Below are 22,562 nucleotides of genomic sequence, written 5' to 3' on the forward strand. Positions count from 1 at the left end.
ATGCTCAACACATGGAGGTTTCTCAATTGAATATAAGTTTCTTCCAAGTTTTTCTTCTTTTCACTGTTATCTAAAATGAAGAGTTAATAAGCATAGGCAATTTTAATTAGTGAGTGGAATGTAATTTATGTAAAGCTTCATATTTCCACAAACATCTAATGTTAACCCTTCCTCCTAAGATATATGTTGTAAAATAAAAGTTGATCTCTGTTAAATATAGAATGGGAAAGGGGTTATATAACTATCAGCCAAAATGAGAATTTTTTACTATCCATTGATTTTGGCTATCCTAAACTGTAAATTATCCCAGACAATAGCTCAGCAATATCACAGATTGTTGCACAAGGGATAAATTTGCTTGACAAAAGTATTCTTTTAGGCTGAAACTAGATTATGAAGCACGGTATCTTGCTGGTGAACCATTGCTCTCATTGGTGGTGCTCTTCCTTCTTTTCCAGATTTTCCTCTTAGGTAGAGAATTCAGTTATTCATTTGCTCTTTGGGTTTTCAGTATGCTTTGATCATTTTCTCCTTCCTCACTCCCTGTCCAGTTTCTATTTATTCTTCAAGCCCAGGGCAGGTCCCATTTTTCTGCAAGCCCTTTCCTAATAATCCCTTCCCTAAAGTCTTTTGTGCTTATTTTAGCAGTGGTGGAAAGCAGGTCATTTTGCTATTCAAGTGAGCCTTCAGTTAGTTAAACATTATATATTTCAAATGTCACCAGTTGTAAATGTCAACACATTTATTGACCAAAAAAAAGCCTCATTTACTTTGGGCACAGTTAGGACAGTGCTCCCCCGGCAAAAAAAATATTGTGATTAATGCAAAATACATAACTCCACTAATAGTTTTTTTCCTCACTTTGTAGGATCATGGCTGCTGTTCCTCAAAATAATCTACAAGAGCAACTGGAGCGTCATTCAGCCAGAAAACTTAATAATAAATTAAGTTTTTCAAAACCAAAATCTTCGTAAGTATTTTGGTTGGTTTGTTGTCATACATGCATTAACACATAGTATCATACAACTGAGATATCTGCCCTTTCAACCCTTTCATTATATGTATGAGGAAGTGAAGGATGACTTTGAGAGTTCAATGATTTTCCCAGTTTGCAAATTAATGGTAACCATGTGTTAGCAGCACCAGGTAATAAATTGCACGGTGCTTTTGCACAGTTCCTGGCACATAATACTTACTCAGTAAATGTTTTTGAATGAATGAATGAATGAATGAATAATGAATCTTGTAAATTTGGGCCAATAGGTATTTTTAATATTTTAATATAATTTTATATCCTTTCCAAAAAGAGTTTATAAGGAAACTATACAGCTCTCCAGTTCTGTTATTTCCTCTAAGCTATAATCCAAACTCCTTTTAATGATATCTGATAGTAGTTTGCATTCTTTATGTGCCTTTACCAGGTTCTAGACACTCTTCTGGATGTTTAACTTAAAGTCACCGTTGACCTTCATGTCACTAAATCCAGAGATGTCCAGGACTCTCTTACTTGTCCTCCAGATCTCAGCATAGATAGCAGTTTTTAACCCTCTTTCCCATAGAACTATTAGAGTAGCAATGAGTAGCCACATTTTTTTTTTTTTTTAATTTAATGCTGTCCCCTCTCTCTGGAGTTGCTATTAAGAACTACCAGCCTGAGAAATAAAGTAGTGGGAGTGGCCTGGATACTCTCAAGACTGAATAGTAGCCCTTGAGTATGAAGAATCAGAGCATAAGCATAATGTAAGTTCCCTTATAAATGTTAAAGTCAGAGAGGGAAGTAGAGTCTTTGCTCATTTGTGATACAATGAAGGTAAGTTATATAAATTAGTAAACAATGTAGAGCTTTGTATAGTTTTAGGTTTGTTAAAATTGATCTAATTCCGATTTTCAATTATTTTTCAGAGGTTTCACTTTTAAAAAGAAAATATCTTCAGCCAATGATGTATCTGTGACTAGTGTGTCAGTAGCCAAAGCACCTGTGTTAAGTGATAAAGACATTAATGTTACTGAGGACTTTTTCTTCAGTGAACCTTTAGCCCACACCACAAGTCAGCAGACAAAGATCGATGACTTTCAAAATGCTCCAGCAAGACAGCAAACCAAGAGAGCTGGTTCACAACCATTACTGGCAGATTTGGTGCAGGAAGTTTTACATACTACCCAGAGCACACCGATTATAAAGGAATCTCGTGATCCTACTTTCAAGAAATTAGAATTTAGTTCTTCATCAGATTCTTTTATTACCATCAACAATTGGGATGATATGGATGACTTTGATACTTCTGGAAATTCAAAAGCATTTGTTACGCCACTCAGAAATCACTTTGTAAGAGTAAGCACTGCTCAGAAATCAAAAAAGTCTAAGAGAAACTTTTTTAAAGCACACCTTCATAAAGCAAATACAGTAAAGGTTGATTTGACTTCTTCCTCCTCTGAAAGCAAGCAAGTATATTCTACTAAGGAACAGAAGGCTGACTCCAAATGGTTAAATAGCGGTGTGATTTGCATTGATGACAGCCCCCATTCCCAAGAGCTTATAAATGAAGATTCTCAGGATAGTCACTCTTTAAAAACTCATTTAAGAGAGGAAGGAGGTAAAAATTATATTTATTTTATCTTCATTTCAATATGTCGATTGTATTCATTCATTCAGAGCTAAGCTTTGGGAATAGTAGCAAATATGATACAGCTTTTTGTTCTTAGGATCCATAGAGGTACTTATTGAACAATCTGTTGGCTACGTTCTCAAGGCAGAACATACTGATAAAATGAAAGATTTTATTCTGCTAATACGATTTTTATATTAACACCAAGGATAGCTCTGTGATATTACATATGAAGAAAATAAAGTCCATAGAAGTTAAAATGACTCATTAATGGTCTACTGGCTGGTTAGTGGTAGAATTGGGAAGTGAAACTAAACTAAGCCTCTCTATTATAATTCCTTTATGGCTTGCTGCCACCTAATATTGATATATATAATATGATCTAATCATGCTATTGAAGTATTATAAATAGCATTCAAATGATTTTCTGTTTAGGTCTCGTAGTTATTGGATGTCCAGAACTTGATAACTGAGATTAGCCATATGTGGAACTATCTACCTTATGAAATAGTTGTAAATATGAGACTAAAATTTCTAAACACCTGAACCCCATTAAGGTTACTTTAGAGTGAAAGAGGACTAAAAAGTGATGATAATTAAGCAAAACAATAGTTTAATCAAATGTGTTACTGTTTATGAAGAGAAAATTTGGTAAAAGGTAAACTAGAGAAAAACAATTTGGCATTGTTTTTTTCCTCAGAGTCAGGAGAAAGACACTGAATCTGGTAGATTTAAATCACTAGGAAGCCTTAGTGGTAAAGTAGAAATAGTTTATCTGCACAAACAACAGTGTTTATACAATTATCAGACATATTTAAATATGAGTAAAAAATAGAAAAACAAGAGTGATTATACTATGGTTTCATAGTATAACTGGAGACAACCATAAAAACCCTTAAGCATCTTCAGCCTTAATCCAGCATTCATTGGACTTAGTCCAGTTGACTCAATAATCATTTATGAAGAAACAAACCAACATTAATGTGTTAAAAGAGACTGGTCACGGAATGGTGTTATTGTTTATGACTTTCCAGAAGCACTCACTTTTCAGTGCTCATACCTTGTTCTTTCTGTCTCATCAATTATTAAAATAACCTATTTTTACCAACTGCTTACTTTAGATAATAGTGAAAAGAAGAAAAACTTCGAAGAAACTGAATTATATTCCATCGAGAAATCACCATGTATTGAGCTTGATGAAGATGATTATAATATAGATTTTGTTCCACCTTCTCCAGAAGAAGAAATGACTTCTGCCTCTTCTTCCTCTTTAAAATGCTTTAGGTAAAGTAACTAATTAATTAATAAACATTATTATTTGTTTCTTGGATATCTGAAATAATTTAATTTAGTTATATGGTTTCTATATAAATTAATTTCATGCTTCTTCACAGTTTATTACCTCCAAACAATTGTATGTAGTTGATTTCGACACGAGGAATGTATTCTTAAAAATATTATATTTCCACATTCCTGGATCTGAAATGACACAAAGCTAACTCCTTATTTGGGAAATTATTTAGTAAGTGATATGCGCCCCTCCCCCCCTTTTAAATCCTACAGATTAGAATTGCCATTTTATTTGTCATTCACTGAGTTTTAGTAAATTAATGTCATGCTTGTGTTTAATTAGTAGTGTTATGGGAAAAATTCAGCTCATCAATAACTATTGTTACCTCCATCCTCACCCCAATCTAAACCACAGTCCAGTCGAGTGGTGGAGTATATACTATGATATTAACCAATATTTTGATGAGAACTAGATCCCTATATGATATCACCTTAATTAGGAAAGGAAGGCAGGAAGTAGTTTGTGTGCATAATTGAGTTTCTCCAGGTTTGTCTTTTAACAGATGTGTTGGGATGTTTGAAGAGGCAAGAAAGGTTGAAGCGTTATTACAATTTGATGACAAAACTAAAATACTATAACTGCTCCCCCTCCTCCTCTTCCTTCTGATAGAAGTTCAGACAGAATTGTACAAAGTAAAGAACTGAGCAGAAGTTCATATAGAATCTGGATTCTAAGTCAGCATCCTCATTTAGGGAGGGGAAACAGCTTAGGCCCAGGGAGGAGTAGGTGATGACTCAGGATAATAAAATTAATGGCAAATGGATTAAGATCCAGTGTAGTGCTATTTCCTGGCTTTTTTCTTTGTTTCTTGAAAAAGTGTATTGCACAAATAGCACTGTGACCACTTTAACAGGATGCTTACTTGTAGTCTCAAAATTCCTACAAACCAAACATTTTCTTTAGCCATTTTTTATTCTGATTTTTTCCTTAATATTATTTTTAAAACATTTTTCATATTTGTATTTCTTTTAATGGCTACATAATTTGAGTTGCCATACCATAATTAACTTTACCTAGATCTTCAGCACTTGGAAAGGGGTTATTTCCAAGGTAGATTCTATTTTCCATTGCAACCTCATATACATATTTATATATATTATAAAAAGAATTTTCACAAATGATACTTTATGTGCAGAGCACACTTAAATTTTGTTTTTATTTAATTTTAAAATGCTGGTTGTGACTTCTGAATTAATTTCAGAAGTGTAATGGTCAGATAATATATAACAAAAAGAGAAATATGTTTTTGTATCCTTGTATTCTTAAACCTCTTTAGCTGGTGCTCTAAATCCTTCATCTTCAGGCCCCAAATTACCTTTCACCTTTATCACCAGCTGGAAAACATTGCTAAAAAAAGTAAAGCCCTTTCTTTAATTATATCATCATTTTATAAAACTATATAAAACATGGTTATCCGTCCTGCTTTAGAAAAGTAAAGTTTAATTCCTAGATATCAAATGGATAGAATTATCTTTTTTAGCCCTTCTTCATAGTCTGTCATTTCTCATACCGTCTTTCAAGGTTTCTTCCAATCCTACCCTCTTGGCAAAGCCTTCTCAAGTTCCAGAAAGTGTGATCTTTCTTTGGATTTCCACAGTACCTTCTCTTTAATGATTAGTACTAATTTATTTTGTTACTGTTAAAATATTTTTATATGCAGTCAAACTGACCATGTTTACATGTGTTAATATATTTTTGTATGATCTGTAAGAGTTAATTATATGTACAGATCCACACACATATATGTGTTTGTATCAGAGAAGGCTGGATAAAATGTTTTGGAATCTCCAAAGACAGAGATGTTAATAACCACCTGCTAAAGAAATCAGAAAAGTAACACTTGGATTGGGCCTAGAAGAACAGGGATGATACGGGTGAGAAGAGATTGGAATGGCGGGTTTTTCTAGCTCGGAGAACAGAGGCAGAAATTCTGAAGTAGACAGTGCAAGGCTCATGTGAAGACTGTTAAGTCATGCGATTGGAGCCTGGAATTACTGAAAGGGCATAAATAGAGATAAAGTTGAAAAGGTCTCTTGGGCCACAAGGTGAAAGACTTTGAGGGCCAGCTAAAGAGGCTTTAGAATAGAGAAGATATGAAAACATTTTTCTCTTTTCTATTATATATCATCTGACCAGTTGGACTGGTTTTATATTTTTTAATTTGTAGTATGTTAAAGGACCTTGACACCTGTGACCAAAAGAAGGAAAGTTTTGGCACATCAGAGGATTTGACAAAACCTGAGAAAATGCCTACTCAGCAGTCTAACGAAGAAAGCAGCACAGACTGTGACGGTACAAAAAAGTGTTTTACACATATCACATATTTCAACTACTTACTTTTGAAAACAAAGTTAAGGTTATATTTTTACTTGTGACTATATAGTATAAGATGGCAAATTTATAGTTCCTTTTGCTGTAATATAGTCATCCCTGTTCATTGGTTAGCCAGGATTTGCTTGAACAACTTGTAAAATCATGTTCTCAAAAGATAATTCATTCTCTATTTTGAAAACACTACTTGTTAGAAAGTTCTATCTTATATTAAACCAAAATTTGCCTTCCTATAACTTAATCCTTGTGAAATAGGTCTAAATATTCCAGAAGTTTTTTCGTTTCTTTGTTTTTATTTTAAGGCTACATATTATTAGGTCTTTTAACTCTTCTGTGTAGATATAGATTTCTAGACCTTTCATTCTCCTATTTCTCCTCGTATAGACTCTGGGTTGGGGTCTTAAAGATTAATTTTTTTTGCTTGTTGGATGTTTCTTAATTCATTTAAAATTTTTTCTATTAAATATCTAGTATAAATAATCCGATAGTGCTATAAGACTTTGAAAAACAGCAGTCTTTTTTCCCACTACTAATTTCAATTTTTCAGAGCCTCTTTCAGTCTAGAAATCTGTGTCTTGTTTTGGAAATTTTTCTGGTTTTTCCTTTTATTTTCTTCTTTTTGTTTTCTCTTACTTTTCCTGGAACCTCTGTTATTTGGATATTAAGCTTCCATTAATTGTCTTTCTATTTTCCATGTCTTGCTTCTCTGCTTTCTGGGAGAGTTCCTCATATTTATCTTTGACTCTTCTATGGAGTTTTTAAAATCAATTTCCAAGTGCTCTTTTTAGTCTTTAAATATTTCTGTAACACATTCTATTCATGTTTGCTACATGCCGTACTTACTGTATGTATACACGTGCACACACGCATGTGTAGTGGTCTCTGTGTTTCTGCTTGCTTTGGATTTCTTTTTGTTAAGTGCCTTACAAAGTTAACTAATTTAATCCTACACAATGGCCCTTTAAGGTACTTTCTGTTATCCACATTTTACAAACAAGGAAACTGAGATACAGGAGAGTTAAGTAATGACACATGGTCATAGAATTAGACAACAGCAGAGCTAGGATTCGAACCCAGCAGCCTTGAGGATCTTAAGTTTGCACTGTTTGCCTCTGCACTATAATGTTTCTGCATCATTAAGTTTCACTGATAAAATGATTGGCAGAGTCCTACAGAATATCAATATAGGCCTCCCTCTCAGCTGACAGTCCATTCATCACCACTTCTTGTTCAATAAGTTACAAATCTACTTTCAGGCCATGTTTCTGACCTTTGTACTTGGGGATGCAGAAGTCTTGGTCATATAACTCTCAGAAGTTCAAGGTCTGAGACAGCAAGAGGGAATGGATGGATGGGACATTAGCTCTAGAGAGATGCAGTCCTGAGATACAAATCTGTCTCCTCCTCCTCCTTCTTCTCCTTCACAGGACTGTGTGGCTATGGGAAATTAGTTAAACTTCTCTGGACTTCAGTTTCTTCTGAATAATATCTGCCTTGCCGGGTAGTCGTCTAGATTCAAGGTAAAGTACCTAGTGTACTTTGGCCTTCAACAAATGATAGCTATTGTTAACTGCCAGTCTAGTAATCCTTTCAAAGAAGGAAGGACATTAAGATGGCTGGTTTATTTCTATGAACTCTTGCTAACTCTACAATTGTTTCTAATCCTTCTTTGAGCTCACAAAGCAGCCATTTGATAACATGTTCTAGAATTTTGCCTTGAATTAAATCAAGATCACCAGCCTGTAGCTTTTGCCAATCACTTTACAATTTTTTTGAAAATTAGAACAGTGTTTGCTTGTCTTCACTCTCACATGTGCTCAACTCTGCTATTCACTAGATGCCTCAAGTATCATTGAGATCTTATTTGCAGGTTTCCTTTGTATTCTGAGGTGTAATCTGTCTGACAAGGAGACTTGAGCTCCTTTCCAATGGCTGTATCTCTTTCTGAGCCTGTCTTGGCTTTCATTTCCTTCAGATCATTGTTTATTCTCCTCCTTTTATGCCCATTCTCCTTGCAAAGAAAACAGAATTAAAATAGGAATTCAGCAGTTCCACTTTTACCATCTTATACCTCACGTTCCTATTTACATCAGTCACTAGAAAAAGTCCACATCTACCAGTTCATTCTCACATGGATGCTTGTTGCCACATTGCTCTGTACACCTCTGATTTGTTCTTTCTTTCTCTCCTTCCTGCCCTTTAGAGCCTTAACTGACTTCTCGGCCAGCAGTTTCCCAGCAGCCTCATCTTCTTCTCTAAATACTTCTTCCCCTTATTTCTCTGATTGTCTTCTGCAAATGCTGTTTCCTCTGCAGCCCATCTAAACCTCTTATTTCTCCTTTGTACCTTAGGCCCAAGGAATGGAGTAGGCATCTTTCTTCCTTGCTTCCAATACATTTTTTTCTTTCCTTCATCTAAAACTTTGCCTTCTTTGACATTCTGTTTTTTAGTTGTTATACGGCTTAAACAAAAATATGTAGAGTAGGCTGGCTGGATTCAGATACCCAAATATTGTAATCAGGGATTTCTCTCTTACATACCTGCCTTCTCTCTCCTCTCTTTCATCTCATCTCTTTATCTCAGCCTTTCATTATTTTCTCTCTGTTTTCTGCTTTCTCTGGTACTAGCCTTATTTCCAAGCTGCGTTTCCCTGTGGCAGAGAGGACCACCAGCAGCTTCTCCAGCTTGTTGAAAAGAGAGGCCCTCTCTTCCGGCCAGCCAAAATACTTCTAGACTTGACTCTCATTGAGCTGCCTTACATCAGATGCCCACTGAGCAGTGGGGTAGGGTGGTCTCCAAAAAGAGTCTGGGTACTCTGCCGTTACCATTGAAAGAAAGCCTGGATGCCAGGCAGACAACAGCAGTGGCGGGGCAAGGCGGGGGTCTTGCCTGTGCAGCCCTTTATGATATACTTTGTGTGGGTGTGGTGAGATTTACACCTGAAGTTAGTAAGAAATCATAGTTAATTGATAAAACTTTCTATCCTCCAACAACCCTAGTTACCCTAAGAGAAATATTAATTAACATGAAATTAAATGATAACATAGTTATGAGCTCTCATGATATAAAATAGAGACGATCTGATTTGAAATTGGTTCACAGGCAAATAATTAGGACAATATATGGTTGTGTATAATCTTATTTTTAAACTACTTCAGATTTGACACACATGACTTCAAAAATCTTGTCTTTTGTTTTCAAGGAAAAATATTAACAATATGATTACTTTATAGCTAAACAGATAAATTTACAGCAGCAGCTTATTCGTGTGATGGACCACATCTGTAATTTAGTTGATACTATTCCTGATAATGAGCTGAAATCTTTGGATTGTGGGAACAACCTGCTTCAGCAGCGGAACATAAGGTATCTTGATTTTTCTCCTCCTGAAATATATCGAACTGTACTTCCACCACTCAGAGTTAGAAATGTACAGGGCAAAATTTCCAGGCATTCTGAATAGGATAAATTGTCACTATGTTTTAAATTTATTTACTTTTTCAAACTGTTCCTTTAGCATTTGTATTCAAGTTTTTGAGATTGGAAAAAAGAGGATATATATTTTGCCATAATTTGAGATGAAACTAAAGATATACTTGTGTGGCCTACCATGATAGACTACTGGTACTTAATATGGTGTTCTGTGTTCTCTCTTCAGAAGGAAGCTCCTAGCCGAAGCAGATTTTAACCCAGGCGATGCCGGCGTTCTTGGTGTAGTGTGGAGGTGTAGGCCTGATGCGCTTGGTAGCCTCATGGGGGATGTGGCATCTGTTTCCTCACCTTATGCATTTCCAAAGGGTGATTTCTGCCCTAGGGGGAATTCTGATGAGTTCAATTTTCCACTTGTTCCCTCAAATTCCATTTCTACTGGGGAATGTTTAGTGACTACTACCCCAGGAAGGGCAGGATTCTCAGCCACCAGGAAGAATCTCACTGAAGGACCATCATTCATTTCCCATGTACAGCAGTGCTTTGTGAGTAGTGACCACGCTGACACACCAAGGATAGAAAAAAGAAATGAAAGCTCTCGTTTCCCAAGAAATGTTCTCACAAGCACTGCCATGACAGATCAGAATGAACACATTGCTTCAGTAGACTTAGAAAGAGAAATCCAGGCTTCCTATGATACTGATAATTTTGACATAGATGGCTTTGATGATGATGATGAGTGGGAAGATATAATGCATAACTTAGCAGCCAGCAAATCTTCCACAGCTGTCTATCAACCTATTAAGGAAGGTCGGCCAGTTAAGTCAGTATCAGAAAGAGTTTCTCCATCCAAGACAAACTGTCTTCCAGTGGCATCTACCCCTCAAAATAAAAACTTCTCGGAATCAATTCAGAATTGCACTGGTAAGTTTAAAATAAATCAAATGCTTATATTTTATATGAAAACAAAACTGTCTAAAATCGTAAGTAACTGTGTAAGAAAAACTATAGCAAGTCATCACTGCCTCAAAACTACATTGTTTCTATGCAAATTTCTTCTGATAATATGAATTACAAATCAATTTCAAAAGCAAGTTGCTCTTTTGTCTCTGTAGCAGCTGTAGTTTTATAAAATGTGTAATTATAACCTATTGTAGTAAAGCTCTAAAGTCATTACAAATGTGCTTTGCCTTTAAATTAACATTTTTAGTCCCTAAAACAATAAAGCTCATGAAGGCCAAGTTTTTAATGATTTGGGGGATGGGCAAAAGCAGAGCTGAGTTTATATGTTAAAAATGTGTGTGTATTTTTAGAATTCTGGATTAATGAGAACCGATCAGTTTATAAAGCAGAGAATTGTGTTTTGTGTCTTAAAATATTAAAATTTCAGACAATCTAAGAAAGATATGAAGTCAAATTTCTTAAATCAGTCAAATTCTCTTTTGCCAAAATATTAAAATTTCAGACAATCTAAGAAAGATATGCAGTCAAATTTCTTAAATCAGTCAAATTCTCTTTTGCCAAAATATTAAAATTTCAGACAATCTAAGAAAGATATGCAGTCAAATTTCTTAAATCAATCAAATTTTCTTTTGGCTTAGAATCTTTTTAATTCAGTCAACAAAATATTTATTGAGTGCCTACTATGCGCCCTGTTCTGTGCTAGGTTCTGGTAATAGATGAATAATGAATATTTCCTGCCCTCCTAGAGCTCACAGTTTAATGAGAGAAGTTTTTAGAGGAGTGAAATTAGCCACTAAAAAGGCTGCAGAGAAAAACCAAAATTAATTTAAAACCATTGCATCAACCTTATAAAGTTATTACAAGTGTTTTTTTTTTTAACACTCGTGCAAAGTTCTATAAAGTATAGCCTCCCTATTTTTGCTATTGATGACTTAATACCACAGAGGTTATTCTTACAGTTACACTGTTGAACTTTAACCATTAATGGATTTATTTTTGTATCATGTTAGAATGTGTCATACCTGAAGTTCACAATTATCTTTGAGGCAGTCGAGCATTGGGGTTGGAGTTATTGCTAAAGCTGGCGTGAGCTCCTCTCGTTCTCTCTGCTGATCCAGAATTGCGACAGCAAGGATGGAGAACAGGGGGCGGATGTGAGAGACATTGTGGAAGGAGAATCAGGAAGCTGAGATGACTCTGAGGTTTCTGACCTGGTGACTGGGAAACTGTGACACCATTAACATATAGGGAAGTCAGGAGACAAGCAGATTTGGAGAAAAGCTGAGGAGGGCTATTTTAAGACTTGCTGAGCTTACAGTGCTTGTTGATAGTCATTCAGGCAGAAATGTCTTTCAGACAACTGGAGATGCATATAAGACTTGGAACTTAGGAGGGGATCCATCTGGTCTTAAGAAAGTTCTAGGTATTCTGTGTACATAGGTGATGCTTAAGATAATAAGATTAGGAAAATTCCAAAAAAGAGCTTCTAAAGAGCCCAGCCCTGTCTGAAAGACGCCTAAATTTAAGAGGCAGGTGGAAGAAGTGGAGCCAAGAACAGGGATTTAAGGCAAGTAGAAGATCCACAATCGTCTTGAAGGTCAAGAGAGAAGAGGAAGGAGAGAATACAGAGTAGCGGTGGTGCTGTAGAGAAATCAAGGAAAGACCTGAATTTGGCCCTTAGGAAGTCTGGTGGCTTTGACACTTTGCAGGAGGAAATGTGGTAAATGGTTAAAGAAAGAATTTGCTGTCGGAAAATGTATGCCAATGATTGTCAGGGCAAAGGGTAAATGCTAAAACTGACTTGTGACATTAAAGCACTGATGTTACTTAACACTATTTTTTTAGATGAGTCGGCACAAAATTTACCATCTAGACATCTGAAACATGAGCGTTTCCAAAGTCTTAGTTTTCCTCATACAAGAGAAATGATGAAGATTTTTCATAAAAAATTTGGCCTGCATAATTTTAGAACTAATCAGCTAGAGGCGATCAATGCTGCACTGCTTGGTGAAGACTGTTTTATCTTAATGCCCACTGGTATGTATTTTTAGATATAAATTGGCAGGAATCCATTGGCAGATGTGAAATGAAAGCCCTTTAATAGAAGTAAAAAAAAAACACCGACACAGTATTTCTATCATTTAGGGGCCTCTAAATCTCTTGTGCCGTAGTAAAAAAGTATATTTACTACATCACACCCTCTGTTCTAGTTGTTGACATAATAACATTTATAGCCCTTTAAGATTTTCAACTCAAAGCTCATTGTGTTGAACTGATCTAGAATTCTCTTTGGGAGTTTTTCTTTTTCCTGGTCTAAAGTAATCTGCAGCGTGAACAAAAAATATAAGACTGGAATAGATACATGACCATTTCTGGCAGTTTACTTGGTACAGTCTAGTGTTGCATGGTAGTTAAAATCATCAGCTCTGCAGTGATGGCCTTTAAGCTGCCCTTAAAGTGCAGCTCTACCACTTATTAGCCGTGTGACCTTGAGCAAGGAACCCCATTCCCTGAACCCCATGTGTGTAGTGGGGATAATAATAAAGCACCTGCTTCACAGAGTGTCATGAGAATTAAATGAAGAACATTTTCTGTAGTTCTTTCTTGGCCTGTTTTGAAGAGATCCAGGACTTTTCATTGTGCTATTAACATTTATAACAGCTGTTCACTGATTTATAGTCATCCAAGTCAGAATATTAAAAAAGCAGTTAGAATAAGAGCATGGGAAATTTGGAGTTTCAATACATACACATGTAGTCTTCTCCTTGCCTTATTGTGACCATAATTACTACCATCATTGTTAAATAGTGTTGGCTAGGCATCTGAATTTTTTCAAACCGATTTTAAAATTCAGACGATGTTAATAACATTTCATATTTCACTGACTTGTTCACTCTGTGTCTTCTGTTTCAACTCCAAGTTGGTACTCCAAAACTAAAGCAGGAAAGTACCCTTGCTATACTAGTGGTTTCCAAGGCTTTTCACAGTCTTTTGGAGTTGCAAGGGGGCATTTTTAAAGTTCTTTCCACCCCAATTTCAACCTCTTGATTTATGTATATAAAGATTCCAAATAAGGTTCTTTTAGGCCAAATTTTGTGAGCCACTGAGCTAGTACATTTTACAGGTGATAAAATTGAGGCATGGTAAGGTTAAATGGCATGTCTAAGTCACATAACCATTAAGTGGTAGAGCAGAAAATAGAACTCAGCTTCCTGCTCTTGCCTTGACATTTACACATATATACCGAAGTGAAATTTACTTACTACATATGCAGAAGAGATGGAATATACTGTTTAGTTTTAAAAAAATTGAAGTCCTAGAAACTGCCTGTTACAAGTTTCTACCATTAATAGGTTGGTGAAGTCGAAAATAGGGATTAATCATTTTAGTTACCATAAAATGTGTCCCAGTTGTCTCTCTCTTTTGAATTAGAGTTACATGGAGAGAGACTCCCACTGCTTTGGTTTTGAAATTTCCTTCTCTTCATCTTCTGTTCGTACACACAAATGTAGTTCTGTTTTGTTTCGTTTCTTTTTTTTTTTTTTTAAAGGAAGATTGGGACTATTACTTTACTTATGAGAGTATGGGGAGTAAAAGTTCTGATATTCATACTAGTGGTTTAAAAAAACTAAGATTCTAAAAGTTCATTAAGAAATATTCTGGTTCATTAAGAAATATTAAACCATAGGGTTTTGTGTTATATATCTTATCACATTTTAACTCTTTAAAAATTAAATATTATATAAAATAATTATTTTAATATTGGTATCATCTAATCAGAGTAGCCCCTGTACTGCATTTGGATTTCCCAAGTAGACTTTTAAAGCACTTCTGTTGGATTTAAGTTTTCTGCCGATTCTTGCTTTTACTGTCATATATACCTACATGAGATGTCTTAAAAGATAAACGTTTACACATTTAAATTGCCTAAGTATTTTGGCTCATTTGAATATGCAAATTGTTGGTATCATGGGAATTATCCCTTGATATTCTATTAGTTAATTACTTTAATATTATATGTGGTTTACTTTGTAACTTTTGCCTTCAAGCTCTCAAGAAAGAACTGACATTTTTTGTCATTTCTCTTTCAGGAGGCGGTAAAAGTTTGTGTTACCAGCTTCCCGCCTGTGTTTCTCCTGGGGTCACTATTGTCATTTCTCCCTTGAGATCACTTATAGTAGATCAAGTCCAAAAACTGACTTCACTGGATGTAAGTTAAAACAAAACGCTACCTATTATGTAACAGTTTATGAATTATAAGAATAAAGCACAATAATCACATTAATTTGTACATTTAAGCACAAGTCGTTGAAAATTCTGATACAGATAACCTATAATTCAGTCTGATTTTGTTCTGGAAGAGTGTATTTTACTAAGAACTTTTAACTTATATTTTGCTGATGTAAATTATTATTTTTTAACTAATCTGAAAGGATTTCTTTTTTTCCTACTGCCAGATCAGCATAGTTCTCACTCCCTTAATATCTTAAATTGCACACACATGCACATGCCCACACACATATGTCCTTTTTCTTTCTGGTTAAGGTTAAGAAAGTGTATGAATGCTTTCTACTAAATCCTACATACTGTGATCAAACAGAACTATATTCAGGGTTGTGAACCGCCACCCCTCGACAAGACCAGTGGCTTGATTTTTCTTCCAGAGAACATCTTTGTGGAGTGACGATAGCCACTGTTCAGCCATTTGTGATGCTGCAGCTCGTTCACCTTCGTTCCACGTTGAACCCTGAAAGCACGTTTACCTAGAGAAGCATAGTGGTGCATTAGGACTAGAATCTCTTGGATGCTGAATTCATATTTATCTTATTTACAAATAAGCAAAGGAAGTGAAGAAAAGAGAAAAAGAAAAGTAAACAATGAGAAGATTTCGAGTTATAGTTATTAAAGGTTTTTAAATATGTACTGATTATTTGTTAGTTATACTGAGATTATCTTTGACAAGTTTGATATATGACTTGTGAAATATTTACAAAAGCTAGGGATAAATATAAGCTGAAGTCAGATTAATATGTAAAGTTTAAATTGTTTACTACTTTTATACTTAGATTCCAGCTACATATCTGACAGGTGATAAGACTGACTCCGAAGCTACAAGTATTTACCTCCAATTATCAAAAAAAGACCCTATTATAAAACTTCTATATGTTACTCCAGAGAAGGTTTGTATTTTATCATTATTTTAAAATATGATAGTAAAGCTATGTTAGAAAAAAAAAATCCAATTTCCCCCCCCATGACATAGAGAAAAACCCAGTCTTTCCCCGCTGTGTTCCTCTCCTTTAGTATTCACATAGAATACTTCATTCTGATCAACAAATGTGCGGAGGTTTTTTCCTTACACTGAGCAATTCTATCGATGATTCCCCATTAGTTATTACTATAATGGATGCCAAATGATTTTTTAATTTAGTAGGCATTCTACTGTAAGGAAGAGCTTTCCCTTTACCTACATATTTATTTATAGCAATATGAAATCGTGGATTTTTAATTTATGCAGTGGGCTATAATCAGTTATCATTATGTATTGTGTTGTTCTAATTGTCTTGGATTTGGCCAGTGGGAGATGTCCATCAAAGTGGCTTCTGTGGCATTTTGACATGTCTCTGTCAAAATGTGGGTGCCAGATATGGTCGTTGATACTGAGATGTCATTGCTTTAGGCTCGTTCATGGACAGAACTATGAAATATATACATAGACAAATATATATGTACATAAGTATATATACACATAAATTATATATGTATGTATGTATCCCCTCTCCCCAAGTAACATGCACACAGGTAACATATCCATAATCCTGTTTTCAAGGTAAATGTGTGGTGGGCCTCAGATATATTGAGGACTAGGAAAAAAATTTTAGAACCACCAACTTGATATATAACTGTTTGCTAAATGGGAGCAAATATTCTAAAATATCTCTGCTATTTTCTTTTACTTCTGTTAATTCTCTTCATAGATTGGAATAAGAACCAATTTTCTGTGAAGGTCTTAATGCAACTTAAGTTGTAGTGGAATTTAAAAACAATTAAATCCTTGAAGTTATGTGGTATTTACATGTTTTTAAATGTCTAATTAATCTATTTCCGGTCTAGGTCTGTGCAAGTAACAGACTGATTTCTACTCTGGAGAATCTGTATGAGAGGAATCTCTTGGCACGGTTTGTTATTGATGAAGCACATTGTGTCAGTCAGGTAAATACTGTTTTATGTCTTGAAATGTCAATAAATATGTACTATATATATTTTCAGGACTGAAGAGATAAAAACATTGGGCGAATTATTCTGCTGTTTCATTGAAGAATAATGTGGTTCTTAATACAGTGGCAGTGTTTGCTTTGTATATACGAAAGAGTCAAATAGTCTGAAAAGTGATGTTTTTTTTCCCCCCCACCTAGTGGGGACATGATTTTCGTCAAGATTACAAAAGAATGAATATGCTTCGCCAGAAGTTTCCCTCTGTTCCAGTGATGGCTCTTACTGCCACAGCTAATCTCAGGGTGCAGAAGGACATCCTCACTCAGTTGAAGATTCTCAGACCTCAGGTGTAAGTTGTTGAAAGTCATAAATTTAAAACCCTGGGGTACCAGTTCTCGGATTGCTACACATTATAGTCACTTATAGAGCTTTAAAAATCCCAATACCCAGGTTGTACTTGATGCCATTTAGGTCAGAATTTGGGGGCTGGGAGCCAGTATGTTTTTAAAAATCCCCGTGATTTCAGTGTGCAGCAAAATTTGGGAACTGGGGCCCTGGGGCTTTCTTCACTTACTGGAATGAAAACTCACTCCCAGTACCTATTTTGTAAGGAGGAAAAAAGTGCATGCTGTCTCTGTTAGATGTGACATAGTCCCAGTAATAAATTAGCTTTTATTTATCTAATTTTGACCCTCGTATGTCCTAGAGTATATATACATCATGAAATGAACCAATGGCCCTGTTTGGTCATTTTCCCCTGAAATTCCAGTTACATCCAGGTTGTTGAAAACAGTCCAGAAACTATGTATAACAGCAAAGGGCTCCTTCTTGCCACCAAAGCCACAATTATTCAATAACAAAAACTACAACAGAAAAAATATCCACACATTTATAGGTTGTACTGGATTATTTTATACCTGTACATGAGTTTGTTAGACACAAGTGCATTCTCTGATAGGTTCATTCCATTAAGGCAATGTTTACTTAATGGCTGTTGTGTACCAAGGTTAAAATACTTTTTCCTTCCAGTTTGTTAGTGGGTGCTTTGAGTTTGAGGAATGTCTGAAGGAATAATGACTAAAATATTGGGGTGAATTTTTAAAGCACACCTTTCATTCATTTACAATTAAAGATTGTAAGCTGGCTCTATAAATATTGTAATAAGTAAAAACAGTAACAGCATCTCTGAGGGTTATGAGAACTGGAAATGCCATATGAAGGATATGAAGGGGTCATGAAATTAAGGTAGCTACAAAGACCTTTTCCGACACAACTGGCGTTCTTGAGTGCAAGAATTTTAGAGCCCTCAAAATTTTGTGTGTGTGATCACAAAATTAAAAAATATTTTAATTTAATCTCACCTGCAGAGTGGCATTTGTATAAAATTTGGGGGGAAAATATATTTTGCTTCGTAATTGATAAACATATTTAAGGTGTCATAGTTTAGGTTTTAGTGAGTAACCTGTATGCTGGAAATTTACTTCTACAAATACTACATTGATCTCTGAAAGCCTTTCTTTTTTAATAGGCAATGTTTTTAGGTTTTTTCCATCAATTTAGGTCAGAGGCAATCTACCGTTCTTTTAGGTCAGTAAAATTAATTTGCCAATGCCCTTAGTTAAAGGAATTGATGTAAGTTCAATTCACCTTTTTAGTAACTCTTGGTAGGTATAGAATTTATCATTGGTGTTTGAGTAAACATTGCGCATACATATTTAGAGGCAGACACCTTTAATATCTTTTCCTAGTAGGGTGAGGAGATCTGCTTGGAAAAGCAATAGCTTATACATTTCCTGAGTCTAGCATGTGGTGCCCTGTGCATAATTGGCTTTCAGTAAGAATGAATAAATGAAACATATGGAGGAATTTTGGTAAATGTGGGTAAAATATGAAAATTTAGGCAAGTCTGTTGATTCTTTAATATATTTGGTACTTCTATATTTGGGAAGGTTTAAAGCCCTGAGTGGAAGTAAAAGATTTTAATGAACACTTTCTGGTACATTTTTCCCTGATCTTTTCTGCCAGTAAACCCTTTTTGGATTAAATTTGCCCAACTGCTACTGTGGCATGGCCTGGTGAAGGCAGGTATCCATACAGGTAGAGCCATGGTCCCCATGCTCCTTTGATACTGCTGTTATTCTTCCTCCTTGGGAAATACAAGGATGGTTAATAAAATAGACTTTATTCCTTTTCCTTAGGGCCTTAAGATATGAACTGAGAAAGAGAAAAGGCATAGACATGTAGACAGTTAATAGTAATACTTTAATACAAAAATAATAACAGTTAACACTTAAATATTTAGCCTATACAACGTGCTGGACACGATTCTTGACATTTTGTGTGTATTAACTTACCACACAAAAGTCTTACAAAGTAGATACTTCTGGTTTTCTCATTTTATAGATGAGGAAACTGAGGCACAGAGAAGTTAAATAACTTCCATAAGGTCATATACCTAGCAGGTATTGGAGTGAGGCCTTAAACCTAAACAGTCTGATTTCAGAACCCTTTAAAATCTACAACAAATTGTGGAATGAAGTCAGTGGTGATTAGAGATATAAATTATGAGTGCAGGAACTCAGCAAGACAGGATTAGCTATAACCCAAAGTAACAACTAACTGTTAATGAGGAGGAGTCAGACAGGGTTTTATAAAGGAAGCGGACTTTGTAGGATGAGCGGTCTTTTCTAAATTTTAAACATCTGTATTGAGATACAATTTGTTCCTAAAAAATATACCATCCTATGATTTTTTTGTTTGTTTATTCACAAGGTTGTGTAATCCCACCACTACCTAATTTTAGAACATTTTTGTCTCTTAAAAGAAACTTCAAATCCATTAGCAGTCAGATCCCACTATCCTCCATCCTCCCAGCTCTAGGGAACCTCTAATCTACTTTCTGTCTCTATATTTTTGCCCACCCTGGACATTTTATATAAATAGAATCATGTACTATGTGGTTTTCATGATTGGCCTCTTTCACTTACTTAGCATGTTTTCGAGCTTCATTCATGAAGAAGTATATATCAGTACTTCATTCTTTTTTTATTGACAAATAATATTCCATTGTATGGATACTCTACATTTTATTTATCCATTTATCATGTGATGGATATTTGAGTTGTTTCCGTTTTTTGGCTATTATGATTTATGCTGCTATGAGCCTTTGTATACAAGTTGTCATGTTGGACATATGTTTTCATTTCTCTTGGACATATACCTAGCGGTAAAATTGTTGGGTCATGAGGTAACTACATTTAACTTTTGGAAGAACTGCCAGATCGTTTTCCAAAGCAGCTGTGCCATTTCATGTTTTCTTCAGTAGTGTAGGAGGGTTGCAATTCCTCTGCATCCCTACTGACACTTGTTACTGTATGTTTTTTTGATTATACTCATCCTAGTGGATATGAAGTGGTAAATAAATGGCATTTTAGCGGGTCAGGAGTGAATTAAGGGCTGAAGCTTCTAGCATGAAAATACAGGTCAGGGCCAAGGAATGGTGAATAATCCATAAGTTAAGTGGCAAAATAATGAGAAGGGATGACCGTAGAAAGGTGGCTTGAGGCCAGGTCTAGAGGGCATATCATGATGTATTTATTCTGTAGGTATTTTGACCTGGGAAGTGACTCGATCTAACCTGTATGATAGAATGATAACCCTGATAGTGGAAGATGAAGTAGAAAAACAAGAGATTAGAGGCAGGATAGCGCTTTTGGAAACTTATTGCAGCCATTTAGGAGAGAGATGATGATGGTGGCAACAGTAGAAGAGGAAGGAAGGGACAGCCAGGAGAGAAAGCAGAGCTGAATCAGCAAGGCTGGCAAGTGATGGGATGAGAAAGATGGACATAGCGGAAGTTTATACTGATTTCTAGTGTAGGTTTCTAGTGTAGCATTAAGTGTAAATGCAGGAGGGTAGGGGAGGGGATGATAATGAATCTGATCGTAGGTTTTGGTGTTTGGGATGTTTAAGGACTGAGTGCAAATGGCCAAGACCGTAACCTTCATACTTTCTTTGGTCACATGTGCCATGTAAAGAATTTTGGAAAACTGTACCACTGTACAGGTAAGTCTGACACCTAAAAATTGTCATCATCAGTTTAAATAAAGAGAACATGGTCTGTTGTAACATTTTTAAACAAAATTGTTACCTAGTCTTTTTAAATGTATCCAGTAGAATATTAGTATATAATAGCAATTCTGTACTTATCACTCACTTGCAAAACATATTCACATTTTTTAATTCTTTAACAGATGTTTTACATTTTTTAACTCATATATCTTCTTCAGTTTCCACACAGAATTTTACCCTAAGATAATATAATTTAATGCATGAAGTCTTGTTGCTTACTGTATCATACTTACCTGCAAGAAAAATAAGTATGTAAATTAAGAATTGTTTTTTAATTTTACTTATGCCAAAATTTTCTTCTGGATTGAATTATTATATTATAATTATTAGTACATTACTGATCAGAATAGCTTAAATATATTTTTTAAATAAGTTTTGATTGGTAATGTATAACTCAATGAGAGAGGACTTTTTTTCAGTTACATCATATATCTCTGGATGAATCCAATCAGTTCACATCTCTTACTTTTATAGATATAAGCATTGAGAAACATTACTCACATAAAAATACAGATGGGAATGGAAAACATTTTTTTGTAGTAATAACACTCAATTAGTTGAATTCCTTCTGATGTATATGCCAGAATTACATAATGATCTGTCATCAAAAATTATTTTTAATATTTCAGCTGACAACTGCAAATTTTGTGGACAGCAAAGAATAGTAAACCATCTGACTGGTAAAATAAGTCAGATCATTAGTTACTCACTTTACTTTTTCTGGGAAATACACCCTAAAATATGTTTTACCAAGACCTATCCAATGACCATTAAATTTTCTTGTTACTCTTTCACTTAAATGAACCTTGTATCCATTATATTTGGAAGAGTTGGGAAAATCAAAATACTGTAAGTTTTAGTACACCTTTCCTAATATATTTTTGACATATATTATTATTATATAATATGCTTTTAAATAATAATTTTCTCAAAATGTCATAGCTGCTGATTACTTCTTTCAAATAATTGGATATGACTGCCATGTAACCTATTGGCAAATCTATTTTTCATTGCCAAACCAATTGGCCAAATTAGACTTATTTTCTTATATATAAAAAAGAAAATTAATTGTTTTTTAATTTACATAAACTAGTACATATCCTTGTGACAAAAGTTTTTGAGTTCCAAAAGCAATAAGAGTGGAGCACAAATTGATTCCATTTCCTGACACATCACTTACAATGACGTGCATTCGACACCCTAGACCTAATAATATTTTCCATTTTAAGGGCAACATGAGTATGCCCTTAGTGAGGATATAATGGAATCCCAAACTTTTTTAAAAAAAAATAAAATCATTGTTGAGATATAATTGACCCACCATAAAATTTACCCATTTAAAAGTTAGAATTTAGTGAGGGATTTTATGTTTTCAGAGTTGTACAGTCATCCCCTAAATCTAAGTTTAGAACTTTTTCGTCACCCCAGAAGAAACCTGGAAGAAACCTGGTGCTCATTAGCAGTCACTCCCCACCCTCCACCTCTTGTTCATGCCCATCTTCTTTCACTTAGAATAATGTTTTCGAGGGTCATCC

At 35.0% G+C, this 22,562-nt stretch overlaps 1 protein-coding gene across 1 annotated transcript in view; it reads left to right on the forward strand.

The window, feature by feature from the left end:
- The first annotated feature begins 868 nt into the window (after positions 1 to 868).
- Positions 869 to 22,562, forward strand: part of BLM (Bloom syndrome RecQ like helicase) — a 58,600-nt gene continuing 36,906 nt past the window's right edge. Inside the window, exons 1-11 of the mRNA XM_023520985.1 lie at positions 869 to 970; positions 1,903 to 2,594; positions 3,728 to 3,890; positions 6,125 to 6,249; positions 9,522 to 9,654; positions 9,947 to 10,641; positions 12,526 to 12,717; positions 14,772 to 14,890; positions 15,747 to 15,860; positions 16,795 to 16,893; positions 17,097 to 17,245. Coding sequence (XP_023376753.1) covers positions 873 to 970; positions 1,903 to 2,594; positions 3,728 to 3,890; positions 6,125 to 6,249; positions 9,522 to 9,654; positions 9,947 to 10,641; positions 12,526 to 12,717; positions 14,772 to 14,890; positions 15,747 to 15,860; positions 16,795 to 16,893; positions 17,097 to 17,245 — 2,579 coding nt within the window. The 5' untranslated portion in view covers positions 869 to 872. The remainder of the gene's footprint in view (positions 971 to 1,902; positions 2,595 to 3,727; positions 3,891 to 6,124; positions 6,250 to 9,521; positions 9,655 to 9,946; positions 10,642 to 12,525; positions 12,718 to 14,771; positions 14,891 to 15,746; positions 15,861 to 16,794; positions 16,894 to 17,096; positions 17,246 to 22,562) is intronic.

The sequence above is a fragment of the Pteropus vampyrus genome, unplaced genomic scaffold (genome assembly GCF_000151845.1).
Source record: "Pteropus vampyrus isolate Shadow unplaced genomic scaffold, Pvam_2.0 Scaffold286, whole genome shotgun sequence".
NCBI lineage: Eukaryota > Metazoa > Chordata > Mammalia > Chiroptera > Pteropodidae > Pteropus > Pteropus vampyrus.